Raw genomic sequence first — 27,671 nt, forward strand, 5'->3', positions numbered from 1 at the left:
ATTCTAAACATTAGAGAGAGCTGTCTCCCCCCGCCCCCTCCTCTCTAGAGTCAAAGCTTGTTGCCATGTGGTGGACACTGAAGCTTCAGTGTTTATCCAGCTCTGCATCAGTCTGTAAACCTTTCTGTGTTCTAACCTCTCTCCATTTTTCAAAAGCATCTCCAATATTGATCCTAGTTTGAGCACGTTTCTGCTCGTGGAGCTTATTAGAAACATGCAGAGGCTTTTTAGGTCGGGTACAATCACTTCTATCTGAACCAGTTCTCTTGCCCGCTTCCATCGCTGCAACACCTGTTGGTTTGACCTGATAACTGGTCTCAGTGAAGCCAACACTTCAACATAGCATATTTCCTTAATGTCTGATCATATAGGAAGGTCACTTTATCATTTCACTTACTACACATCTCACTGATTGGACCTTTAAAAATGACCCAAATTGCCCTCTACATACATACGTCAGATGTTTTGATCCAAAGTTTTATCTTATTGCTCTCATCTGAGTAAAGACCTCTGACATTGGAGTTTACACGCTGCACCTGAATGCCTCGTTGTTCTATTAGATGAGGCATCTTAAGTCTGCAGTGCTGAGAGGAGTCCCACTTCTAATATAAAAATGTTGTTTGTATGGAAATCAAAATCACATGTTGGTCATCCTCTGTCTCATGATGAGTGTTTCTGAATCTCTGAAAGTAAAGTGAACCACAGAGCCGGGAGCGAACAGAGACTCCATCCTGTTAGGACGTTAGACTTTTTAATAATGATGAAGGGGACTGTAAGATTCCACTTTTCTAACCAACAACAACCTACTGTGTGCAGCATTAATGCTGAATGTTCCTCTATACATGCTGTGGTGGTCTCTGTCTTTGTCGAGTGTTTGCAGGAATCACGTGTGGTTACCAGGATGTTGCATCACAACATGGAATTCAGGAGGTGTCGTCTCCAGAGGCCATTTCTGATCTGTCTGAACTGTCAACACACAGAGAGAATATGTGTCCTGTTATCAAAGATGGTTATTAAACATGCACCTCGTGAAACCTGCTGGAGGCCTTGAGTTTATTTCTCTCAGGGTATAAGTTAGAAAAGTATGGTTAGATTCTGTTTCAGTGCGCTCGAGTCAAAGACAAAAACTAAGGACATTATCTCTTTTTATTTGCATTACTTCTTAAAGCCAAATTTTTTAGTTTTGGTTAACAGAAATGTTTCTTACATTTTATCTTTAGTTTACGATAACGATAATAACCTTGGTCTACAGCAACCGACATATTCTGTCTTTTGTGTTTCATCCAGACCAGAGATTTATTTGTTCAGAAACCTGCAGCACATCGTAAAGGGAAACATTTTGACACATTCTGAAGTCGTACCGTCGTAGCTTCCAGTCGTGACCTCACATCAGAACAATGATACCGGCCCAAGAACTCAATGGTTGAAAAATTAAGTCGATGCTGAAGTGCAAAATCCTGCAGTTCCTCGAGTGTCCACTAGAGGCTGGCTGCAGAAGCACAGAAAGTCACATACACACCCATTCTAAAAAGCCTGTTTTTACAGCAGAGATTAACATACTTATAACCTGGTTCAAAAAAACAAATAGGTCTGATTAGCTCATGTCTCGATCGACACACACTGTACTCTAAAACTCATCCGTTTTGATTTGATGAAGGATAAGAGTTATTCACAATAAGGCACGTGGCCTATTTGACTGACAGGTGGGCATGTTGTATCGGTTTGTCTGGAGGTTTAAGCCCTGCCTCTTTGTCTAGATTGGTCTAAAGTTAGGTAGTCAACGTTTCCAACATGGTGACCGGACTTGATGAGCTTCAAAAGGTTTCTTCAGAAAACAAAGAGTGACATCACTGACCATACGTTTGTTGTCCATGTTTTATACAAACGTTGGTTTTCACTGAAAACTTCTCCACTTCTTTCACGCGATCACAGGTTTGTGCACTTTCATGAGATTGATGTATTTTCAAACTTTAGAGTTGCTACAGCGCCACCTTCAGGAAAATTAACACACAGCACCAGTTGAAGAAACACTGGATGAACAAACTGCACAGCAGTGACGAAGTCCTGGTGGGAGAAATAATGTCACCCGTGCTGCAGTTTGAGAAGTCAAACATTTTGAATGACATTTTTACTACATGTGGGCAGCCTTGTTGATTCTCTGTAACCATGGAAACAATGATGAAAGCAGCCTGACGAGACCACACAAGATCGGTCAGGTGGTCATACTGCAATGGTTGATCGGTGTATAAATATATCTGTATTTTTTTCATTTAAGATTTATTTCGGGGGCTTTCTTTGCCTTAATTCTTCCCTGTGAATGTGTGGATTCTCTCCGGGTATTCCGTCTTCCTCCCACAGTCCAAAGACATGCTCGTTAGGTTAACTGGTGACTCTAAATTGTCCGTAGGTGTGAATGTGAGTGTGGCTGGTTGTCTGTTTCTATATGTCAGCTCTGTGATTGGCTGGTGAGGCCTAACCACTAGGCCATCTACGCCTAAGGTCTATGTTTCAGGACAGCTGGATGTTTGATAACTCTGAAGCTACAGATTTTAAAGCAGATACAAACTTGAAGACATTTGAAAACGTCTCCCTGAAGGAGCAGAAAAGAATCAAACGGTGAGAAAGCAGAAACACACACGAGACAAACTGATTCTGAGTCAGTCAGCTGACACAAAACTGTTTTATTCATCAGGAATGTCAGAAGAGAAAAAGAGCAATAAAAAATAAGGTTAAAAACATTCATTTGTCTGCTGGATCATTTCAAACACGGAGACTTTATAAAAAACACAGCGAGCCGTTTGTTGGCAATAAAACGCTAAAAATCAAAACAGGAATGTGCAACAGTTCGTCATGAAGAGAAGAAAGAACAGACGACAAGTTTAAAAAAACTTCCAATAAAAAAAGAACTCGAGTCAGTGCAGGAAGGAAGGTTCAAACACACAAAATGTGTTCATACACACACACACACACACACACACACACACACACACACACACACACACACACACACACACACACACTCAGACACAGCCACACACACACACACAGAGACACACACATACACATACACACACACACACACACACACACACACACACACACACACACACACACACACACACACACACAGACACAGACACATACACGCAAACACACACACACACAGCGAGCAGGTGTTCATACAAACAGGTAGAGGGAGAGCTCCTTGGTGTGCAGGTGCTGAGCAAGATTCTGGATGCGACACAGACGGACGCTGTGCGAGTCTCCGGCGCTGTACACTCTGAAGATGTGATATCTCTCTCTCTCCTTCAGGGCGAAGTCGAGCTCATTGGCCGACAGGTGGATGAACGACCTCTCCTTCTTTATGGTGGACTTCACCTCCACGTAGACCACCCGCTGACCCTCTGCGGGGCCGAACGTCAGCCTGAAGTCGTACGGCTGGCCGCTCTCTCCGCTCTGGTTGCACCACAGGACGTGGGCGGGGCTCCCCGGGTCGCCAATGTCCCTCCAGTGACACAGGAAGGAGTTAACCAGCTGCTCCCCCCACTCCCCGATGGCGGTGTAGTCTGTGTGATCGTCTGATAGCACCACCTGCAGGAGGAGAGAGGTGTTAGGAACAGCTCCCTGATATGAGGAGGCGTGCTGAGGAGGATGTTCTCACCGTGTTCGGTCTCTGGCAGCTGAGCTCCATGTCCTCCAGCGCCGTCTTAGAGCTCAACACGGGGAAGTCCAGGTTCAGGGGCGGGCGCTGAGACTCTGCAGCCCCCTGAAACACAGAGTGGAGGAGCACGGCATCGGGGGCGGGCCTAAAACAGAGAGGGGGAGTATGTGTTAGTCACAGTATGATAAGAAGTCGAGGTTTAAGGTTTAAATAATGAGGAGGAGGAGAAGAGTACAGGCTGTTAGCTGCAGGCGTCTCGCTGGCTGCTGACTCAGCAGGAGGTGCAGAGGGAGGAGTCTGGGCTGGTCTGAGGTCATGTTCTGCTCCTTCAGTCGCTCTCTGCAGACGGCTCTCTGTCAGACAGGAACAGATATAAACCTTTCATTAGTGTTAATCAGTGACACCCGGAGTTTGAACTTTAGGATTCCAGTGAAACTCAAACAGATCGATGTTTGATAAGTTTGGTTATTTTTTGAAAGTACACATCATTAAAATGATCACCCTGACAACCTGAATGACCTCTGTGCTGTTGCTATGTAACAAATTGACTCTGAAACGATGATGAGGTGAGCAGATTCAGTTCGGCAGGAAGGTAACAGCAACCTGGGGATGCAACAATTCTCAATAAAATATTGAAACGTTTAGTACGGCATGCACGGTTCAATTCAAAGTATTTATCTGAATTGTCTCTGTTTGTGTGAGCCTGTGAGACCGTGCGCTGGGTATAAGGAAACCCCTACCCCTCAAGTTCATATACAATCACCATGCCCTTAAGTTGGGGAAGCTGACAACACTACGCACATGATGAGCGATGAGGAGAGGCAGGAAGTACGAGGAAACAACGCCGTCTTTAAATCAACTGTTGTGACTAATGGAGGCCGGTGTGAGCAGCTAGCTTTCCCTTAAAGACGCCAAAGAGCTGTGAAGCTCAGAGGAGAGCTGCAGAGTCGACTGATCGTTTCCTGTTTAACCGTGCAGAGTAACATCAGATAAGTTCTGTAAACACACGCCTGTTGATGCGTTTAGATTTAAATCAAATATTCTGATTGCATGAACTACTTTCAACAGGAAGTGAGTGAGACACCTGAGCTTTGTGCAGTGTTCTGTTGTCCTGGATGGACCAGGACTTTCTGTGGGCTGGGCTGATCTGCAGGTCTGCTGCTCCTTATTGGCTGGATCCCTTCACAGCTGCCTGGACTCTGGGAGGCGATGTTGCTGCCTCCTCGGGGGATGACGTCTCTCTCTGGGTCTCTATCATTAGGCGCTGCAGGAGGAGGCCACATCTTCATGACGGCCTCCACCACACCTCCTCCGTCTGCAGGAGCTGTTGGCACAGAGAAAATATGTGAAATAAGAAACACGAGACGATTTTCAGATGCTGACACCTCCTTCTCCTCCTCCTCATCAGCATACCTGTGCGGCTGCCTCCTGTGTTCTGAATGGAAGCTCGAGGAGGCCAGCACGCCAGCGTCTCCTCCCCGTCCTCCTGTGCAGGACGAGCATGCACCTCCTGGGAGCTGACGGAGGGTTTACTCCTCGATAGAACTAAAGTAAAACAAATTCAAACAGTTAAAACCACGGAAGAAGAAAAGCTCTCGTTCTCTTGTGTCATAAAACATTCTTTTAATCATTTTAATCCTTGTAGAAGTGTGTGTGTGTGTGTGTGTGTGTTTAAGAGTGTGTGCTTGTTTGAGTGTGATCTTTGCTGCAGTGAGGATCTGCTCTCTCTCTATTTGAGCCCTGGTAACAGCTGCTCTTTAATGTCTGCACACACAACAGTGAACAAACTGAATTAGCATATCTGAGAAACACACCAGCTATCAGTGTGTGTGTGTGTGTGTGTGTGTGTGTGTGTGTGTACTGCACATTGTGAATATAATGGAATGATAATGGAAAGCGGGTCAGACTGCAGATGTAAGATGTCACAGCTGCAGATTTACACACATTATCGTGGCTGCAGAAATATATTAAAGATTCTCTAAATTTAAGCTACAGCAACACATTCACACACTGATGATAGAGGCTGCTGTAAAAGAGTCCATCAGTATTGACTCATCCAGTCATACACAGTCATACATCGCCAAATAAGCAGCGGGAGCAACTTAGGGTTAGGTGTCTTGCTCAAGGAAACATCAGACTGGAGTTTTTGAAGTGTAGCTAAGATTATTGGACATGTGTGTGCTCTACGTACCTCTGTCCAGGTTCACCTCAGGTTTGGGTGGCTCTGGGACCTCCCACAGCTCCTCCTCAGCGGGAAGCTCTCTGATGTCCTCCTTCTGCAGGTATCTCTGCAGAGATCTGGGGTCCAGGTCCTGCACAGGAATTAAAGATATCAGCCAGCTGTAGAATATAACACTGACAAGAAGTCCTCAAAGAGAACTTCCAGTATTTTCAAGACCTTTTCAAGGTGTTTTTTAATGTCTGCAGCAGGTAAACAAACTGTAACGTCTGCAGCAGGTAAACAGGCTGTAACGTCTGCAGCAGGTAAACAAACTGTAACGTCTGCAGCAGGTAAACAGGCTGTAACGTCTGAAGCAGGTAAACAGACTGTAACGTCTGAAGCAGGTAAACAAACTGTAACGTCTGCAGCAGGTAAACAGGCTGTAACGTCTGCAGCAGGTAAACAAACTGTAACGTCTGCAGCAGGTAAACAGGCTGTAACGTCTGAAGCAGGTAAACAGACTGTAACGTCTGAAGCCGGTAAACAGGCTGTAACGTCTGAAGCAGGTAAACAGACTGTAACGTCTGAAGCATGTAAACAGACTGTAACGTCTGAAGCCGGTAAACAGGCTGTAACGTCTGAAGCAGGTAAACAGACTGTAACGTCTGAAGCATGTAAACAGACTGTAACGTCTGAAGCCGGTAAACAGGCTGTAACGTCTGAAGCAGGTAAACAGACTGTAACGTCTGAAGCATGTAAACAGACTGTAACGTCTGAAGCCGGTAAACAGGCTGTAACGTCTGAAGCCAGTAAACAGACTGTAACGTCTGCAGCAGGTCAGCAGGTAAACAGGCTGTAATGTCTGCAGCAGGTAAACAGGCTGTAACGTCTGCAGCAGGTCAGCAGGTAAACAGGCTGTAACGTCTGCAGCAGGTAAACAAACTGTAACGTCTGAAGCCGGTAAACAGACTGTAACATCTGCAGCAGGTAAACAGGCTGTAACGTCTGCAGTAGGTAAACAGGCTGTAACGTCTGCAGCAACAGGTAAGCAGACTGTAACGTCTGCAGCAGGTAAACAGGCTGTAACGTCTGCAGCAGGTAAACAGGCTGTAACGTCTGCAGCAGCAGGTAAGCAGACTGTAACGTCTGCAGCAGGTAAACAGGCTGCAGCAGGTAAACAGGCTGTAATGTCTGCAGCAGGTAAACATACTGTAACATCTGCAACAAAGTAACCGATCAAGGCAAAGGAGGCAAGCATCTTCTGAGGTGTGTGAAGTAAAATGTCGTTTTTTATGAATGGAGTTTGGTGTATTTTTTGTGTTTTTTTTATCATCTCCCTCTGTAACAAAAAGGTCTCTCTCTGTACGGATCCTTTCTCTGATGATGTCAGTGGAACAGATTCTCTTCCATCAGACGATGGCAGATCATTGTCAGCTCAGAGTCGTCTCGTCTCATTAATATGTTGATGACCTCATAAAAATGTGCTGCAAGAGACAGTTTGATTATCCCTGGATTAATATCAAAGTTAGAGTAATAAGTGGACATAATAAGATGGGAGGCGTCAGGGCGCCTGCAGAGTGAGAATCACATCATTAAAACACAAAGTTTGACTTTAGTACATTGAGACAGTCTGCTGTCTTTTAATATTGTTAAAATACGGTAATACCGCTCAGTTCTGCTGAACAGACAGAAACATAGAACATGGGGGGTCAGTACAGAGAGGATCAAACCTACGCCTCGTTAACCTTTGAACTCTGTGACTGCACAGAAACTGCTGATCGACTCCACAGAGACGAGAGAGAGTTATTATGTAAAACGTGACTCCCTCAGGGGAGGCAGCCTCTTATAGGCGCTCCACTCAGCTGTGTGTGTGTGTGTGTGTGTGTGTGTGTGTGTGGGGGTCTCTATGGATCAGGGATCAGATCTCACTCACATTGATCGAGGTAATCAGACCGCTCAGGAAACGCATCAGCTCCTTCCTGTGTCCGATCTCAGTGCAGAACAGTTTCACCAGCTCCCTGAATCACACACACACACACACACACACACACACACACACACACACACACACACACACACACACACACACACACACACACACACACACACACACACACACACACACACACACACACACACACACACACACACACACACACACACACACACACACACACACACACACACAGCAGTCAGGACAGGATCACACGGCAGATAAATGTTTCTCAAATATGGTTTCTGTTATTCTTATCACTCTGATTTATGTCACAGAGTAAATTTTTCGGAGCGGTTTAGTTTTAAGTTCTCACCTGCAGACCTCCAGCTTGGCAGACAGGTGGTCTTTCTGGATGTAGAGTTCCTTCTGGTCCTTCAGCAGACAGATGACGTCCTGCAGCTCTGGCGGCACCTCCTCGCTCTCTGCTATGTCCAGCTGGTAGCGGATGTACAGCTTCCCCACCTGCACGCCATCAGGAAACAGCATGTCAGAGTTACCTGGACCAGGTGAGCAGGTGTTAACCCTCTCTAAACACAGTGAGTCTCTGACCTTTCTGAACTGCAGCTTCCTGATCCTCTCTGTGATGCCGTTGTCAGTCAGCTCAGTGTAAACCTCAGTCAGCTCATCGTGGTGGAACAGGAACCTTTGGATGTAGGGGACCATAGAGCGCACCATGTCCTGCATTTCGGGGCAGGGTCTCAGGCTCTCAGTCTGAGGCTCAGACCTCACACAGTCAGACAGCTGTCTGATCCCACAGATCTCCAGGAACAGAGAGCGCTCCATCTCGCTGAAGGCCGGTTCACAGTTAGCTCGATCTGCTGCTGTGTGAGCCGAGAGGGAAAATGGAAAACAGACGGGATCTCTATTTGAACCGGTGTGACAGCTTCCCCAGCTCTCTCTGTCTTTACAGCTTCATGTTCTCTACAGCCTCACTCTTTGGTCTACATCGTCTCAAAACTCACATCAGACCATCATCAGTTCACACAGGCCTAAAGATGTGTTCAGACATAAAGAAAAGACAACCTCTGCCTCACGTTACTCGCCGATCATTCGTGTTCATTTCTGTTCGTTAAACCCACAAATCTAGTCAGAAAAACTGTTAACCCCATGTTTGATGACCTGTTAGCAGAGAGTGTGAGTTTGTTTGTCTGCAGGATGAGACACGAAGACTTCTAAATGCACGTTTTTTTCACAGTCCGGATTGAAAACTTCAGATCCACATCAGGACTTCAGCAGAATCGAACCCCTGACTGGACGAAAGTGTCCTGGTCAAGTTGAAGAAATGTTTGCCTGTTCCTGTGAATATAAGAATCTACGTGCATGGAAGATAAGCTCTTTGTCTGAACACACGTTTACACCTGACTGACTACATCCATATATACACATATATATATATATATATATATATGTCATCCTGCATCCTCCCCCCTGGGTTAGTCAGACATATGTAACATTAATGAGTTTATGTAGAGACGCAACAGCAGCGTACCAGAGTTCCCCGTCCTCCTCGGAGCGTTCTTCTTCTCTGCAGGCGGCAGGTTGAGCAGACACACCTGCCTGTGAGCTTTAAACACTTTCTCCAGCTCCTTGTTGTCAGAGATCATCGGTCTGCGGGCCAGACTCACCCAGGTGTTCTCTTTGGTGGGGAAGACCCTCTTATCAGACACCATACCTGCACAGAGAGGACAGAGGGTTAACTTAAGGTGTGTTTGTTTATTAGTGCTTTCACACTCGCAGAAAACTCCTAAAAACGTCCTGAAGTGTTCAGGCTGAGCGTCATGTGTGAACACAAACAGCTGAATGTTTCTCTCTTCACCCGGAGTTTCTCCTCCAGTCTCCTCGTATTTATTCTGCAGAAAGTCAGAGTGAGCTGATGTGAGAACGCAGCAGGATATAATCAGGAGAATTCACCTCCAGTGAGAAACGCTCTTCCTGCTGTCGGGATGCGAGTTACTGACTAAAGCAGCAGTGTCGTCAGTCATCAACGTCAGGCTCATGCAATTGGCCAGGTATACATACATCACAACAGTGTGTGTGTTAGGAGGATGAATGTGTGTGAGTGTATGTGTGTGTGTGTGTGTGTGTGTGTGTGTGTGTATGTGAGTGTGTGTGTATGTGTTAGGTGGATGAGTGTGTGTGTGTATGTGTGTGTGTGTGTGTGTGTGTGTATGTGAGTGTGTGTTAGGTGGATGTGTGTGTGTGTATGTGAGTGTGTGTGTGTATGTGTTAGGTGGATGAGTGTATGTGTGTATGTGTGTGTGTGTGTGTGTGTGTGTGTGTGTGTGTGTGTGTATGTGAGTGTGTGTTAGGTGGATGTGTGTGTGTGTGTGTGTTAGGTGGATGTATGTGTGTGTGTTTGGGTGTGTGTGTGTGCAGCTCTCACCTTTCAGGGTGGAGCAGTAAGCGTGGCTGAGTGAAGGCTGAGCTGCGTTCTCCTGCTCTCCTGATGCTGCGACCGTACACTTCTGAGCTGTGGGAGACAGAAACATGTTACATCACATTAGATGTTATTAGATGTTATGATGTCATTAAATGGTATGATGACATTTAGATGTCATTAGATGTTATGATTTTTCATTATTTTTATCGACACGTCTCTTTCCGGTCTGCTTCCTTCAGACTGTTTGACCTCCATCCGTCAGAAGAGAACGAGGACTTATCATCTTCAGTCTCAGGACATTTTCTTACCACCTGTTCCAAACGTCAGAACTGAACTGGAGAAAAAGGCTTTCAAGTTCGCAGCTCCCTTTACTCTGAACCAATCACAACAAGGGCTGAGATTTAGGGCGCACTCACACTAGGCCCAGTTACCGTACTTAAGCACGATTGCCCCCCCCCCCTACCCATTCCCCCTCTGGCCTGCACTCACACGGCTCCAGGACCGGGCCTGAGCACGGTTACCTCTTGAACATAACGACGTGATACAACAGATGCACAACTTCACGTGGTCATGAAGCGTGCCCAGAGAACGTAACGGAGACCTCACACTGGTCATACCAACTGGACTTTAGGGGTGAAGCGCTATTTGGCACGGTACGGTTTGCCTTGTGTGAGTGCGCCCTTAACGAGCTGCTCTGATTGGACGCCGTTAAGAGGATGTTAAATGACTTTTAGGCGGACACATCTGGCTGCAGATGTTCTCTCTGATGTGTTTGATCTTGTGTTTTTAACTTCATACTTTATGACACACTCGATGTTTTCTGTTCTTCTCTCTCGGTTACTCGTTTTGTTCTGGAAGTGTTGGAGCGACCTCACAGCAGAACTTCTTCCTGGATTCATAAAGTTCTAACTGATCTGATCTCGTCTGTTGAAGGAAAATGAAATGAGTGAGAATCTTTCATTCTTACCGAGTCTGGCATAAAGCACGGAGACGTCCTGCAGCACCTCAGCGGTGGGACTGGGGCACGATGAACAGACCAGCTCTAACAGACCCACGTACTGGTTCATGTTGGGACTCAGATCCACGTTCAGCAGCTATAAATTACCAGAGAAAGTACTTTAGTCATGAAGTAACTTAGTTTGGCCGTCACAAAAGAAAGTACACACTACTAACATGTAAACATGTACACCAAATAAATACAAACATCTTAATAAAATAAATCATAATAATAGAAGCAGTTCCATAAACCTGAACTAAGCCACACATCAAACCTCATGAAGAACCATGCATAGCAACAGTAACTAAGGGAGGGAGGGGCTTAATGAACAGTGCATGTGGGACATGTGGCGTTCAGAGCAAACAGAACCAGGTCTCGTACTATGGTGAAGAAGGCCTTCATGCCGTCCAGCTGGTAGTAGAAAGGAGCCAGGACTTTGGGCTGCTGGACCGGGGAGTCGGCTCCGTGAGTCAGCTGTTTGTAACGCACAAACATGTTGGTGGGGTCGCTCCAGCACACCTCCTTCAGGTGGTAGAAACGTCCAGAACACCAGTCGTTTCTCCTAGTGATGATGGAGGAGGAGGAGGAGGAGGAGGAGGAGGAGGAGGAGGAGAGTTAAATTTGTGACATGAGGACTTGATAGTTCTGAAAGTTGAACTGACTTTTGAATTCAACTTTTTCTATCCAGGAACAGAAAATCCAGATTACTTTAGTCTGGAATACGATCAACCTGGTCCAGAAACTTCAAAGATTACCAGAGCTCTAAATAAGACTACATACTAAGTCCACAGGGGGCGCCAAAAACCACAAACTGAAAGATCCTCACAGCTGCTTTAAATATATCCCCCCCCCCTGCTGGGACCAAAGTGTTCTTAATCTTACTTCAAATTGAATATTTTAAACCTAGATTTAATCTGATCACATGACTCTGGAGCAGACTTAGAGGTTTGTTTATTGTCCTAATAGTTCAGTCTAACCCCGCCCCCTGTGATCTGATTGGCTGACATTTGTAGTCTCAAAGTCTGTAGCTACGTATATTATAAAATTAGATTTAGGGGAACACCCTGTCAATCACTGGGCTGATACATAGAGACAGACAACAAGATCCATTCCCTTAATTTAGAGTCCCAGTCACTGGACCCACTCATGCATGGGGAGAACATACCAGGTACCTACTCGCTGTGAGGTAACAGTGTTAACCACTGCACCACCGTGCATCCCACTCTGCAGCTACTTTACTTCTTCTACTCATAAGACGTCGACAGACTTAAGGTTTATAATAAAGTTTCCAAAATTCTGGATAAATCGATACTCTTCAATACCATAAGCTTTAAAACGATAGACAGTGTCACAAAGTTCTTCACACTGAGCACAAGTTAACTGCATTATTGACAATGATTCGTAGTGAAAACATGACATCATTAAAAACAGGAAATGATCCAGTATATGGTGTTCTTTGTGTTCAGTCCAGCAGTGTCTCACCTGTTGTACTCTATGAAGACAGCAGGTGTGTGCTGGAACAGCTCCTTCAGGCTGCTCGGAGGACAGTTATGGCTCAGGTACGTGTACACGTTATGGATGTGCTGAACAGTGGAAGTGAAGCTCCGCCCCTCAAACTCTTCATCAGCTGCTCCCTGCTCCTCCTTGTCCTCCTCCTGCAGTCTGACACACCACTCCTTCAGGTACTTTATCAGAGCGTCCACTGAGATGCTGTGTCTCATTCCTGCAGCAGGGAGAGGAGAGGACACACTGACTGTAAATAACCTGCAGACTTTAACTCCACCTGTGAAAAAAACACTCTGCAGGTTTTTACCCAGAGCTCTGCTGAACTCGCTGGGCTCCAGGTCCACGTAGCAGACGTGAGTCCCCAGCAGGTTGCTGATCTCAGGTGAGGTCAGGTACACCGAGTTTGGACACAGGTACTTCCTCTCTCTCCGATCACCCTCCAGCGGCTGATAGGCCGGAACCCATTGGAGAGAACACAGGAGGTGGTGGAAGGAGGAGCGGGTGTTTTTGATCCCACGTCCATCCCGGTCGATGACATGAGCTGTGAGGTACTGAGAGTAACGATGTCTGCAAGAGAGAGAGAGAGAGCGAGAGAGAGAGAGAGAGAGAGAGAGAGAGAGAGAATAAAGCTTCAGAAACAGAAGAGATGTCAACGTGACGAAGGCCTTTTTCAGACAAACACTCATGGAAACTTCTAGAAAACATGAGGACAGGCTGCCCCTGAAATCTACCCGAGTTAGTGGTTCACACATTCACCTCACAGCGGGACACCTTCAACAGAAGCCCTATTGAGGGCGCCGTTCACACTCGCTCACGGTGGATTGTCCTGAATATTTCCTGCTGCCTTCTCACATCAGCTCACCTCGACTTTATGGTGAAGTTTCACGAGGAGGCTGGCCGGAGAAAGACCAGGTACAGTCGGGGTTTGCGTTCACACATGCAGCTCAGCCAAATAGTTTCAGGACATTTTCAGGAAGTTTGTACGTGTGTGAAAACACGTGGTGGTTCTTTGATGAGACACAAAGAAAGTAACCGTCTTCGGCTGGAGAGATCTCTGATAGTACCCGTGACGGATCTGTGCGTCGTAAATTCCCATGCAGGGTAAACTGCACTCTGCAACGCTGCATGTGATCCATCATCAGAGTTAAATGTGCTGACAGACTCGTATCTATGCTGCAGAGAGACGTCAACTTGTGAGTTAAAGTGAGGAGTATAATAGATGACAGCTCTACATGTGACTGCAGGACGCTTGGTCATTAGTGCTGTGATAGAGAGGTAGCCTGTCAGGGTTTCCCTGCTAGAAGTCTTTTATTCTACATGATTTGTTTTTCCTCATGGTGTGTGCATTCAGATGACTTTCACTGGACCAGCAGAATACTTGATGCTGGTTCAGTCCAGTCCTGCTGCACACTGTGGAAGGATCCATCTAATAAACTCTGTAGAGCTCGAGAGGAGAGACAAACATGCACAATCATCTGATGGCATGCTTTGCAGGAGGTGTTCATGATTCATCCAGCTGTGATGTTAAACAGTATTTACTGCACTACAGTTCACCTGTGTAAACACCTGAGCGCGCTCACTCTGTGCTCTACATTTCAATCAGTACATAAATCCTGATGAGGTAATCCTCTTTAGAGACATCAGACCCACGGCAGGCTCATGTGTGTTCTTACTGGAAATAACAACCTCTGTGTTTGTGTGTGAGTCTGTGTGTTACCCAGTGTCCCAGTTGTTGGCCAGCAGCTGCAGCAGGGCCGTTCTCTGCTGCAGGAGGAGGGAGTCAGTGAGCTGAGCCGTGGCCAGAGCCTGAAACTCCTCACAGGGATAATCATCGATCACACACTCCTCTCCTGGAGCCAGGAACCATCCAGAACTTTCTGCTGCCCAGGGACTGCAGCCCTGCAGGACAGAGAGTGAGAGAGAGAGAGAGAGAGAGAGAGAGAGAGAGTGAGTGAGTAAGTGAGTGAGTGAGTGAGTGAGTGAGTGAGTGAGTGAGAGAGTGGTTACCATGGTTACCAAAGCTGTTGGCAGCAAGAAAGATGACCTCCTGAATTACATTCTTTAATTTGTAGTGTTTTTATAGCAAAGTTGACAAGATACATTATAGTCTACAACAACAAAGAAGACTAACACTCCAGGATACCATGGTACAACTTCAACTACCAGCTAGCTTAAAGGCTAACACCAAATGCCAGTAACTGCCACTTAACACTAGCTGATCAACAGGACACTACAGTAAGCTAACTGAAGATCACCACAAATAACTGTTTTAAATCAGAGAAAACTACACTAAATCCACAAAAATTATACAAGGATGTGAGATACTGTATCCAAATCACATCACATCTGTGAAGGCAAAAAAGACTTTCAAACTAGAAGTCCTGAAAGACTCACCTGAAACAGTTATGGCAGACTTTTCAGTAACAGAGAAAGGAAGAGTAAAGACAAATCTAATATTTTTCACAAACAAACCAAATACATGGCATACTACTTTTACTGAAGCCTTCAGGTACATAAAGAAAAATGGAATCAGCAAAGGAAGACAAATCTCTGCGTATGAAGATGGAGATACAACAAGCCCAGTGCTGACCATTAGTATTTACCACAACGGTAGAGTCATGGTCCAAGGATCGGAAAATTGCATGGATCATTTTCAAAAGGACTTTCAGAACATGGAGGAGGAGGCGGAAAAGAAAGAGAGGGGAAACTCAACAACCTCAGAGGCAGACAACACAAGTAAGTCTGACAGCCTCACTCCATCCAAAAAAGCCTAATTTCTACCGTCTCCTGAGACTACTCCCAGGTTCTCCAACAGTTTGAAGACTCTGAAAGAAGGTCTGTCTGTGCTGGAGAGGGAATTCATGGAGTGCAGAGAGAAAACCATTGCTAACCTGCATCAGAAAACTTCTGTTAAACAACAGGAAAACGAAACACACACTCTGATCCTCCAACAACAAGATCAGATTAAAGAACTACAACAGGCTGTGAGAGAGCTAGAGAACGATAACCAAGCTCTTCTGGTGATGATGCGGACACTGAGAGAGGAAATTACCATCATCAACCAAGCAGAACCAGACAAGAAGAGGAAGAGGATCGTCAGATAATAGATGCCACCTCTCCTCCCTCTGAAATGAACCGGTCAGGATGCTCAATATCCTCAACACCTCTGTCTCTAGTCCCACTGGCCTACCCAAAGCCTTCAAGTAGAGACACACACTTCTCTGTCAGCCAACCTGAAACACAAATGAATATTGCCACACATAAAGAAATCCTGTTAATCTGTGACTCCAACGGGCGATACATCAACTTAACACGGCTGTTTCCTGAGAAAAGATCACTGAAACGCTGGAGCCCAACCACAGATAAAGCCATGGAACATCTGTCCGGTGGAAGGTTTGAGGGAGTAGAGCATATCATCATTCACACCGGATCAAATGACCTGACCAGGAGAAAAGGTGATATACCCACAGCACTATGGCAGCTGGCAAAAAGAGCTACCAAGGACTTCCCCTCCGCAAAAATAACAATATCCACATTACTGCAACGATCGGACATTCCTCAAAACATCACTAACACCATTAATTCAGAGAGAGGAGCTTCACTCAAATACCAAATGTGAGTGTGGCACACCATGACAACATCAGCTACCACCACCTGCATGATAGCATCCACCTCAATGACAGAGGGATCAAACTGTTTGCAAAAAACATAAAAGACACAGCTCTGAAAAGAGAACCTCGAAAACAGCAACGCTACCCCCACCCTCTTCCGGAGAACCGCAGGTACCTACACCCTCCCCAAGAACACAGATACACAGGACCTCAACAGGAGCTACAGATAAACCATCACCCCCGTCAGGAACAGAGAGCATACATCCAAGCCCCAGAGTCGCACAACAAGTTCACTCACCATCCCCAGATGCCCCAGAGAGACCCTCACCTTCAAAAGAAGCAGCAGAGATACTTCCACCCTCCTGAGGTGCGTCAGGGAGACAACCACCTTCACATATGTTAGCCCTCCCCAAACATTACAAATGGACAGAAAACAGCCTCACACACTACACCAACACATTTAACAATGCTAACATCCAAAACATACTAGATACATTTCTAAGCAGACAGTACCCCATACACAAAGAAAGCATTCATTTGGCTACAAAACATTTGAATCAAATATTTATTAAATTAGCAAAGGAATCCAAAATGAAGAGACCAAGTACCAAATGGAACCAAAAACCGTGGTTTGACAGTGAATGTTCCTCTTTCAGGAAACATCTCAGAAAACTGTCAAACAGGAAACACAACAACCCTGAAAACAAAGAACTGCATCATGAATACCATGCCGCCCTTCAACAATACAAAAAGATAATCAATCAGAAGAAGACTCAAAACTCAGACAATGAAAATCGAAAAGGCAATAGACCAAAACTGTTTTTGGAAACTTTGGACAAAATTTTAACCAAGCAAACACAAAAATAACCTCGCCATTCAGAACGGCGACATTTGGAAAAGCTACTTCTCCTCTTTATATCAAAATCCAGAAAAATTTGGTTTGAACACACATCAGGTCACCACAATTGACAAATTAAAATCATTAGAAAATGTAATAAAAGATAATCAAAATACTTTTGACAGTCTGATTTCAATGGAAGAGCTACAGGACAAAATGTCTGATCGGAAGAATGGAAAGGCGTGTGGTATGGATGGTGTCAGAGCGGAGATGTTAAAACACAGCAGCAGGAAACTTCAAGCAGCTGTGCTTCAATCATTTAATTTAAGTTTTAAAAAGTGGTGTATATCCTGATATTTGGAACAAGGGTCTGATTACTCCTATTTTTAAAAATGGAGATAAACTGAATCCCAATAATTATAGAGGAGTCTGTGTCAGTTCCAATCTGGGGAAACTGTTCTGTAGTATTTTAAATTCAAGAATCCTGTCCTACCTGACCGAAGGTGACGTCCTGAGTAAATCCCAAATTGGCTTTCTCCCCAAACACAGAACAACAGACCACATCTTCACTCTCATATACTCTCATCCAGAAACATGTACAGCAGAAGAAGAAAGGGAAAATCTTCGCTTGCTTTGTAGATTTCAGGAAACCTTTTGATTCCATTTGGCACAACAGCCTTTTCTATCAGCTGCTCCAAAACGGTGTAGGAGGAAAAGTTTATGATTTGATTAAATGTAAATACTCTGAAAATCAATATGCTATAAAAATTGTACAAAAAAAGAACTGAATTTTTTAAACAATGTCGTGGGGTCCATCAGGGCTGTAATCTGTCACCGACACTTTTCAACATTTATATCGACCATTTAGCTAAACTACTGGACGACTGTCCATCCTCAGGACTCGACTTACAGGGACAAGACGTGAAGTGTCTTTTCTATGCAGATGATTTGTTACTGTTATCCCAAACAGAACAAGGTCTACAAGAGCTTCTAAACATCCTCCATCAGTACTGTGAAAACTGGAACATCAGTGTGAATCTAGAAGAAACTAAAGTCATGACATTTCACAAGAAAGCAAGATCACAAAGCCAAAAATATCTGTTTAAATTGGGAGACACGTGTTATTAAACACGTACCTGGGCCTAGTGATCACTGCATCAGGACATTTTGGTAAGGCTGTGAGTTCATTGGCTGATAAAGCTCGTAAGGCTTATCACAGCATAAGAACAAACTTGTTCAAACTCAACCCCCCAATAAGGATTTGGATAAAAATTTTCTAAAGTGTGATTGAGCCAATTCTGTCATATGGAAGTGAAGTCTGGGGCCCATTAATCAAAGAGCAGCTCTGGGACTCAAACCCAGTGGAAAGAGTCCATCTGGAGTTTTGTAAAAACATATTACGAGTCCACAGAAACTGTCCAAACCATGGCTGCAGAGCTGAGCTGGGCCAGTTCCCTCTACTGATCCACATTAAAAAAAGAAGGATGAAGTTCATGAACCACCTGATCGAGTCCGAGTCAGAGTCACAGCAACACAGAGCTTATTTAGAACACACACACTCTCTGATCACTGATAGAAACACCACACATAGATCCACATATAATAGCAATGCCCTGATCCCCAACTCACAAATTCAACAAACAGACAAAGATAATAAACAGAAATATATGAATCAGTGGAAATTAGAAACCCAAACAATACATAGATTAGAATGCTATAGTTTACTGGACAGAGAATTCAAATTAGCCCAATATTTAAAAGAAATAAAAGAACCTCTAAAAAGACGAACAGTGACTAAATACAGGCTCAGTGATCACAGACTGGCTGTAGAAACTGGTTGACATAGAAGACAGTGGTTAGAGAGATCTCAGAGAGTGTGTGTGCACTGTGGAACAGGACAGGTGGAAACTGAACTTAATTTCCTCACTATCTGCCCCAAATATAAAGACATTAGAGACACCTTCTTGCCTAGATTTAATGATCGAATCCCTGGCTTTCTTTCCGTGCCTAAAGAGGAACAGATGAGAATCACTCTGGGAGAAGAGACTCTGGCTCGACTGTAGCGATATCAGCAGAATATGTGTCTGCATGTCATCGAGTGAGAGAGGGTTCTATGTAGGTTATTTATATTCAAGGTTCTCCATGTCACAATGCATGACTGGTTTGTTTGTAAGGTATTTGGATTCAATGTTTGATATTCTTAAAAAAACAAAAAAAACAATGTCTGGTCACAATATAAGACATGTTTACTCATCTGTAAATAATTTTCATTACTCTTTTATGTAATTGTATTTTTCTTCATTATTTAATTTCATATGTAAATGATTATAATGTGTATTCTATATTTTGCTTTGGCAACATGTTTAACCCAAACGTCATGTCAATAAAGCCATTTGAATTGAAAAAAAATTGAAATTGAATTGTGAGAGAGAGAGAATGTGGAGGAGTGCAATAAATGATGATTGAAAACAAGAAATTAAAAACGACTAAGAGTTGAGGTATCAGTGTTTGCATTTGACGAGTCTGGTATCAAAGAGTAGTGGTGTACTGTGACGACAGAGCTGTGATGATAACAGGTCACACTTTGTTTTCCTCTGATGGTTTCATGAAACGATAAAGGAGAAATAAAAACATAGAAATGTGAAACACTGACCAAACACTGTACCTGCACAGTCTCGAAGAATGATGTCTTTATATGACGTATCAAAGAGGACACAGAAGTGATGCAGAGTGTTTATAAGAAAAGAGAGAGAATGAGTCATGAGCACAAACTCACATGCTGAGGACTAAAAGTGTGTTTTATGAATAAATCTGCACACAGAAACGTTCATGTTTCAACACCAAACTGAACTCTGATGTAAACCAGAGTGAACAATATGTCTTAATTTAAACTCCAAAATCATTCAGAGCAAAACCATCATGTAAAATGTCAAGCAGAAAGATGTCCCCTCCATCTCTCACCTGTCTCTCTTCTCCTTCCCTTACCTGTATGTCCTGTCCCTCTCTCGTCTCTCACCTGTCTGTCCTCTCTCTCACCTGTCTGTCCTGTCCCTCGCTTGTCTGTCCTCTCCCTCGCTTGTCTGTCCTGTCCCTCACCTGTCTGTCCTCTCTATTTCCTTTCTTCTCCCTCACCTGTGTGCCCTGTGCGTCACCTGTCTGAGAGCCCTCACCTGTCTGTCCTGTTCCTCACCTGTCTGTCCTCTCTCACTCCTGTCTGTCCCGTCCCTCACTTGTCTGTCCTGTGCGTCACATGTCCCTCTCCCGTCCCTCACCTGTTTGTCTCGTCTCTACGGCTCATACAGCTCTCTGCTATTCTGCTGTGACTCATCATGTTTAATATTTTCATCCTTTAATCTACTTGTCGTCATCCTCATGACTCATTGTGTTTTCTAGTGCAGGAGGATTCTCTTCTGATTCTTGTCGCCATGCAACCAGAAATATTGTGCCCTTACAAAACTCATCTTCAGATTTCATCATCACTGAAACCAGGGACACTGTCAGCAACTACCTTTTCTTTTTGTACCAATCAGGACCTCACTCTGGTCTTTATGTACCTGTAAGGACCTCGCTCTGATCTTTATGTACCTGTAAGGACCTCGCTCTGATCTTTATGTGCCTATAAGGACCTCGCGCTGATCTTTATGTACCTGTAAGTACCTCGCTCTGATCTTTATGTGCCTATAAGGACCTCACTCTGATCTTTATGTGCCTATAAGGACCTCGCGCTGATCTTTATGTACCTGTAAGGACCTCGCTCTGATCTTTATGTGCCTATAAGGACCTCGCTCTGATCTTTATGTACCTGTAAGGACCTCGCACTGATCTTTATGTGCCTGTAAGGACCTCGCTCTGATCTTTATATACTTGTAAGGACCTCGCTCTGATCTTTATGTACCTGTAAGGACCTCGCTCTGATCTTTATGTACCTGTAAGGACCTCGCTCTGATCTTTATGTACCTGTAAGGACCTCGCTCTGATCTTTATGTACCTGTAAGGACCTCGCTCTGATCTTTATGTACCTGTGAGGACCTCGCTCTGGTCTTTATGTACCTGTAAGGACCTCGCTCTGATCTTTTTGGACCCATCAGGACCTCACCCTGGTCTTTTCGTCAGACTGTATTAGTATTTTGAAGAGAGTGAATGATAAATATGTGAGGTGACTGATCAGGAACATCATCCTCACCAGCTCTTGAGCGCTGAGCGTCCTTGTCTGTTTGCGGATGATGAGTCCGTCTCTGACTCCCAGCCTGCTGAACAGCTCCCTCCATCCCGCCACGTCTCCGTCTGTCTGCACGTAGCAGGGACTCAGCAGCAGCCAATCACAACCTGAGGAGACAGAAGAGACGGAGAGGGGTTTAGGAGCATAAAGATATTCTGTATGACACGCGTGAAGCACCAGTAGGATGGAGAGCAGGAGGAGGAGATGTTAATCAAAGCTCAAGAGTGAGCTGATGTTCATTATTCAGGACCTTCATGTAATTAGTTTCATCTCAAAGGAAATCTGCTGCAGAGATTATTTAACAGATTGTGATTATAGCTGAAGGGCTGTGAGAACTCTTTATATCTTTAATGCACTTACACTGTTCAAGGCATGGAAACTGTAAGTACAAATAAGTGTTAGTTATTGACAGAAACTCAACATAAAATGGGAACAAAAACACTCTCAGGGCCTGATTCCCGGAGGGACTGTGCAGCATGCACACTCGTTCAGCCTGCTCTAATGAGTCAAAAAGCTGCACACCTGAAGTTTAAAGAACATCTTTATTAGACCGACACGTTTTGTCTTGTGGCCTTCATCAGGGCTGAAACACGTCAGTCTCATAAAGTTGTTCTTTATACTACAAGTGTTACTTCACCGCTTCAAAGGTTAAACATTTAATATCATGTTATGTTCCATTTTTTACCCTTAAGAACGCAGTTTTGCATTTGAAGAGACAATGCTAGCAAAGTTAAAGGTTAACCAGTATTCGGCCCGTGTTTGGCTCACACAGTTGGGTACCTATTCATTGTGCAAATGAACCTTTTTTTCCACACGTGATGTGGATATCTTTCCCAATCCGCAGTTTATAAACATTGCCAATTGGCATTTATCAAACGTATGAAATAGTTGTATTTCACTCTCACTTTTGTCAGGCACAAAGTCATAGCAGAACACAGCCCTAGTAAGAAAGACTGACTAGAGAGAGAGATTCAGTGCAAGCTAGCACGCCATCAATAATGTTAACTAACTACTGTTAATGTGCTGACCTCAAAGCGAGGAGAAAACACAAGTCTACCTGATAGTTTTTGCCACAATTCACTCTCATGGTGTTTTTTTCTCTTTTTGGGAAGGATCGTTTCGCTCCATCCTCTCAACTAAATTGTAAATAAATATCAGCTTTTGACACGAGGGGGAGGCGGAGCCATTACATTATCTATTGACTTCGATTCAATCTGCGTTGTGGATTAATGTAACAAATCGCTACTTTTATTAACGTGCAGCGGTGAAAATGTCCAACCCTGTAGCAGAGTGTTGGAACAATTTTCCAGGACCACTCATGATTTTCCAGGACATTTTACTTTTTCCTGTCATTTTCCAGGTGTTTTCCAGTACTGGAAAATTAGTCAACTGTTTTCCAGGTTTTCCAGGACGAGTGGGAACCCTGAGTTAGAGTGAAAAAATGGTCTTCTGCTGGGAGTTGGTGGTAACTGCGCCGCGGTATTTATAAGAGATGTGACGCTCAAACTTTCCAGAGATCAGGATTTATTTTGTTTGAAAAGCTGCATGTGTGTGTTTAAATGTGCAGGACGAGAACATTTGTACCTCTTTTCAAAGGGTTCTGATCCATCATCTACCCGGGCCAGTGTGTGTGTGTGTGTGTGTGTGTGTGTGTGTTTGCATGTAAGTGTGTATGTGTCTGTGTGTGTGTGTGTGTAAGTGTGTATGTGTCTGTGTGTGTGTGTGTGTGTGTGTGTGTGTGTGTGTGTGTCTCCTACCAGGCAGTGTCTCAGACAGGTTGATGTTTCTGTACTCTTCAGAGAAGTGCACCCTCTCGTCAGCTGGGCACTGCAGCCCCCTGTTGGTGAGGACGGGTATTGCAGTTTCTGCATACTCCTGACTTGAGGACGAGTGCTGCTTGATGAAGACCAGGTAACTGACCACCACTGCAGGGGGCTTCGACTGGAGGGGGGGAGGCAGAAATAAAAGAGGGCCATGAGAGACAGGAAGAAAGAAAGAAAGACGTAGGGGGAATACTTTTCATAATCTGTGTGAACGAAGCATAAATCCTTTATGTGACAGTGACCATAGTTTGTGCAGTATGGTACCTTCCATCTGTTGCTCTGTAAGGTGGGGTAGATGTGTTGCTGCAGCAGCTGTTGAGGCTCCAGGTCGTGGACTCCGAGTCTCCTGAGCAGCTCCTGGACCTGCTGACTCTGCAGAGGATCCACACAGCTGAGCAGAGACGGGTGAACCACACTGACGTCTTTATACAGTGCAGACAGAGGACCTGAGGAGCGACGAGAGATAACACGAGTTTTAACTGAGCTGATGAGCTGTAGTATTAGTATTAGACTGTAGGTTATAAAATCTATGTTCAAGTTCTGCAGCGGGTGTCACCAGCTCTGCTTTAGTTTGAACGTAAGTTCTGCTAACATTTAAGGTGTTGCAGTAGCTGACATCGTTCCAACGGAGGAAGAAGTTACACCTTAAATCTTACACCTAGCTCATGGTAGGTGTAACTCATGGTGGTGATGGTGTTACAAAGATGGAGAACACAGAGGATTGGGTTATTCTTATAGTGTTCAGGATAACTTTTGAAATGGCATAGATATGAAGCATTTGGAAATGATCCATTAAAAAAAGATCACAATCAGTCCATTTCTACAGCAGAGTGTAAAGGGTTCCTGTTTTCCCATCTCTCTGGGTTTCTTTGTGTCTTATAGTTGATGTTTAAATAAAGTCAAACTTCAACATGTGTGACTGAAAACCTTGTCTGACCTACTTTATTTTCCCTGAGCCTGGAGTCAGCGCGAGCGTTTCCCCGCTGATCTCTGCGCTGCTCAATATTTCATCAGATTTCTGTGTTGTCGCTGTGAAACCATCACACGCGACTTCATCTTTAAGCTCCGCCTTCCCTCACTGCCCTGAAAACACGCCTTAATATATGTATACTTCTAAATGTATTACTGTATACTAAATGTATAACTGTATACGCCTATACATGATAACATATACCGGTATACCTACCAGTATGTAGATATATATTCATAGATCAGTGTTTCCCACACAAATCACTGCACGAGTGGGAGTGAGAAAGGGAGAAGTCCTCTGACTGCACGTCTCCTGTAAATGCACTGATTGTGGTGTGAGTATGTCTCATGTTAAAGCTGTAGCTTCTCATGCTGTTGTTTTAATATTTTTCTGCAGTGATCGTTGTGATGCGTGTCATCATCGATAAGTGCGGATCAACCGGTGTGATAACGGGAAATTGAGGAAACCTTTGAAAATGCGAGTAATGTACAAAGGGTAACTTGTCTTAAGGTGTTCTCATGTACACAACTTGACCTGTAGTCGACCGTGTTGTTGAAATGATTTATTTCAAACCAGAAAAGAAGATTGATGCACCGATCAGGGCTCTCATTTAGAACAGTTGCGTACGCACAAAACGGGCCCTGAAACTGGCGTACGCCTTTTCCCACGCAAAGTTTGTGATCTATAAAAACAAATGTGACGGTGAAATGTGCGCACCTCTAAGCAAACTGTGACCCAAGCGTACGTACATTTTGGAGGCAGGGGAAATTGGCGACACAGACGGCTAAGTGGTGAATTGAAGCGTGCAGAATGTTTATTGATGTCTCTAACACATTTTATTTCACTAAATATCAAACTTTACTGACAGATCCACGTCATCAGAATCATTAAAACCGACGGTTTTATTTAGGCTTTAGCGCGCACATGTAGTGAGCCGTTTCCGATAAGTAACTTTCAATATGAAAATAACCGAAAAAATAAAAAATTTTAAGTCCGCCACATAATTATGTCTTATCCCAGACGGACCGGACTGTACACTAATGTAATCACTGATGTAGACATTACAGATGTAAACATTAGACTAACACAAAAACCACAGAGCCGCCAGTTTTCATTAATATATTTCAATATTGTGCATTTATCATCAAGTGTGGTTTTTAGTTTTAATAAAGATGACTGCGTCAGAGCGAGACATGGCGATGGCTTCACACATTTCACCTTCTCGTTACTCCGCACGTCTTCATCAGCTGCATTTATTCTGTAAATAATTCAAGTGTGGACGTTAAGTCGGGGCATCTCTGACAGGATCATTAGGTCTATATATCCTCATAATTAGTCACAGAGCAGACGGAGTTTCCCACGAAAAAATGTGGCCAACAATTAAAAGTTGTTGCTCATTATCAAACTTTTGATTAAGAATATCACAGAGTGAGGGAGACTGCTGACTGACGTGTCCTCTCTGTCAATATATGAAGAAATCAGTGTGGGTCGAGTAAACATGTAAACATTGCAGATATACTCGTGCGTAATGATGAACGGTGGATGTTTTGGCACATAGGACGGCGTGAATGAAGCAGCGACGTGGTGTCATTTTCTGTGACCCTCCTGCTGCAGTAAACTACCAATGTGTCCATTTTATCCTTCACTTCATTCACAAGCTCCCCCCTTTCTGGGTCAGAAAGTTTAATTTCTTCACCTAAACTTCTGAGTTTCGCCGCGATCCAGTGCTGGAAACCTTTGCTCTGCCCCCTCGTTTGTTTGCATTTTCATCACGAGCTGCTTTGCATTGACCGTTTATGGTTGAATGTGGGCGTGCAGAGGGCGGAACATGGTGCTAATCTACATGCGCACATTTCCAGTTGCATCGTGATTTATAAAGGGAACATTGCATGCAGGTGTGCGAATGAACGGTTTTATAAATCTGAATTATTTTGTGCGCACGCCATTTCCAGGTTTTCGCCGCAAGTACATTTTTAGTATGGATTTTACGCACTCTTTTATAAATGAGACCCCTGATCCTGTTTTTTATCTCTTTGATTTTGCAGATTCTTCAATCACACTGCACCACTAAGGGGGGGCTGCACCCTGAAGGGGAGTGTGCCCTGAGGGGGAGTGTACCCTGAGATGAATTCACCTGAGTCAGCCTGAGATTTCTTCTTCTTCTTGGTTTCCTCCATCGGGAAGAAGACCCCCTCCCCGTTCAGGGCCACCACACGTCCGTCGGCCAAGGGGATTAAAGGTAAATCTCTGAGGGTCTGCAGGATTGAGTCCGCCTCTCCGTAGCCGTGCTCCAGAGCGCGGAAGTTACAAACCAGCAGGCGGGCCAACTGACGCAGACCGCCCTCTACAGGACAGGAGGAGAATGGCAAACTTATGTATTTATATTTACAGAGAAATCTTGTCAGAATAAAATATAAAATATTAAAATAATTCACTATGACCAGTTTAAAAATGAAAAAGAAGATTTATATTTTATTATTTCACTTTTCAATCTTTAAATCATCACATCGTAAGTCTGAGGATAAAAGTGGTGTCTCACCTGAATGGATGCCTTCCACCCTCATCTGCTCCTTGGCCATGGCTGTGGTTACCGTGGTAACATCAGATCCCCGCAGGTACCTGACTCCCAGGTGGGTGAGCAGGGAGGTGGGCGCGGCCTTGCTCAGATCAGGATGGAGGTAAGACAGGGACAGATGACGCTCAAGCTCCTCTCCTCCAATGACGTCGCGGATCACAGCGTCCTGACAGACGGCCACCTGAGACGGCAGCTTGTACACCACCTGACCGCCTGACAGAGGGAGAAGAGATTTTTACAGGTTTAGAGCATCACCTGATCATCTAAGAAAAGGGTTTAACAGGTTTATTACAACACAGCCTGACAGCTAAGAGAGGGTTCATCACAGGTCATTTATAACAACACCTGAGCGTGTGACAGGTGATGGAGATATCCTGCTGCTCATCCAGTTCAACCAGCAGGATTTCACTTTGATTACACCTGTGCTGTGTGCTAGAAAACCTCTGCTTGATTGTTTAACTGGGGCCCAAATTTTCTATCTTCACTGTAAAATCTGGAATATAAGTGGCACCAGTCTTATTTTGAAGATCTCTCAGAGGGAAAGAAGGTTTAAACTTCCTGTGTGATGATTTCTAATGAAGCCACAACATGCAGCTTCTCAGCAGCTGTGTCGCTCTTTGGTACCGTCTGTTTTCTCTTTGTGGCGTTTGCTCTCCTGCTAGCTACAGTACACTAGCCGAGCTCTCAATCTTTATTTACTGGAAAATATAAAACCGTTTTCTTTAAATGCTCCATTATGACCTCGTGAGGAGGAAAAGATATTAAAAAGTCGTGGAGCCAGCCTGCTCTGTGTCGTTACGTATCCCTACGGCTTGCAATACATAATAAATGGCGATGAATTTTTTATGGTGTCAGGTCGCGTGCAGAGTGTGATGGTGGCGGCTTCACTCGTGGTATTAACAGCTTGTGCGTCAGTATTTTATAATTGGTATAT

The 27,671-nt window shown here is 44.4% G+C and overlaps 1 protein-coding gene across 3 annotated transcripts in view; it reads right to left on the reverse strand.

The window, feature by feature from the left end:
• Window positions 1-2,652: 2,652 nt before the first annotated feature.
• Window positions 2,653-27,671, reverse strand: part of wu:fj29h11 (uncharacterized) — a 50,084-nt gene continuing 25,065 nt past the window's right edge. For 2 of the 3 annotated variants that reach the window (XM_061027680.1, XM_061027681.1), the window contains 21 exons: window positions 26,702-26,950; window positions 26,297-26,506; window positions 23,457-23,638; window positions 23,127-23,310; window positions 21,334-21,476; window positions 14,419-14,600; window positions 13,009-13,268; window positions 12,678-12,918; window positions 11,577-11,757; window positions 11,166-11,292; window positions 10,202-10,288; window positions 9,308-9,490; window positions 8,368-8,639; window positions 8,132-8,280; window positions 7,756-7,840; window positions 5,853-5,973; window positions 5,075-5,206; window positions 4,746-4,985; window positions 3,897-4,014; window positions 3,662-3,806; window positions 2,653-3,591 (listed from right to left, as the gene is read on the reverse strand). In XM_061027680.1, the coding sequence (XP_060883663.1) occupies window positions 3,178-3,591; window positions 3,662-3,806; window positions 3,897-4,014; window positions 4,746-4,985; window positions 5,075-5,206; window positions 5,853-5,973; window positions 7,756-7,840; window positions 8,132-8,280; window positions 8,368-8,639; window positions 9,308-9,490; window positions 10,202-10,288; window positions 11,166-11,292; window positions 11,577-11,757; window positions 12,678-12,918; window positions 13,009-13,268; window positions 14,419-14,600; window positions 21,334-21,476; window positions 23,127-23,310; window positions 23,457-23,638; window positions 26,297-26,506; window positions 26,702-26,950 (3,905 nt within the window). In that variant the 3' untranslated portion in view covers window positions 2,653-3,177. The remainder of the gene's footprint in view (window positions 3,592-3,661; window positions 3,807-3,896; window positions 4,015-4,745; window positions 4,986-5,074; window positions 5,207-5,852; window positions 5,974-7,755; window positions 7,841-8,131; window positions 8,281-8,367; window positions 8,640-9,307; window positions 9,491-10,201; window positions 10,289-11,165; window positions 11,293-11,576; window positions 11,758-12,677; window positions 12,919-13,008; window positions 13,269-14,418; window positions 14,601-21,333; window positions 21,477-23,126; window positions 23,311-23,456; window positions 23,639-26,296; window positions 26,507-26,701; window positions 26,951-27,671) is intronic. The other variant, XM_061027682.1, reaches the window with a different exon arrangement.

This window comes from Labrus mixtus, chromosome 21 (assembly GCF_963584025.1).
Source record: "Labrus mixtus chromosome 21, fLabMix1.1, whole genome shotgun sequence".
Lineage (NCBI taxonomy): Eukaryota > Metazoa > Chordata > Actinopteri > Labriformes > Labridae > Labrus > Labrus mixtus.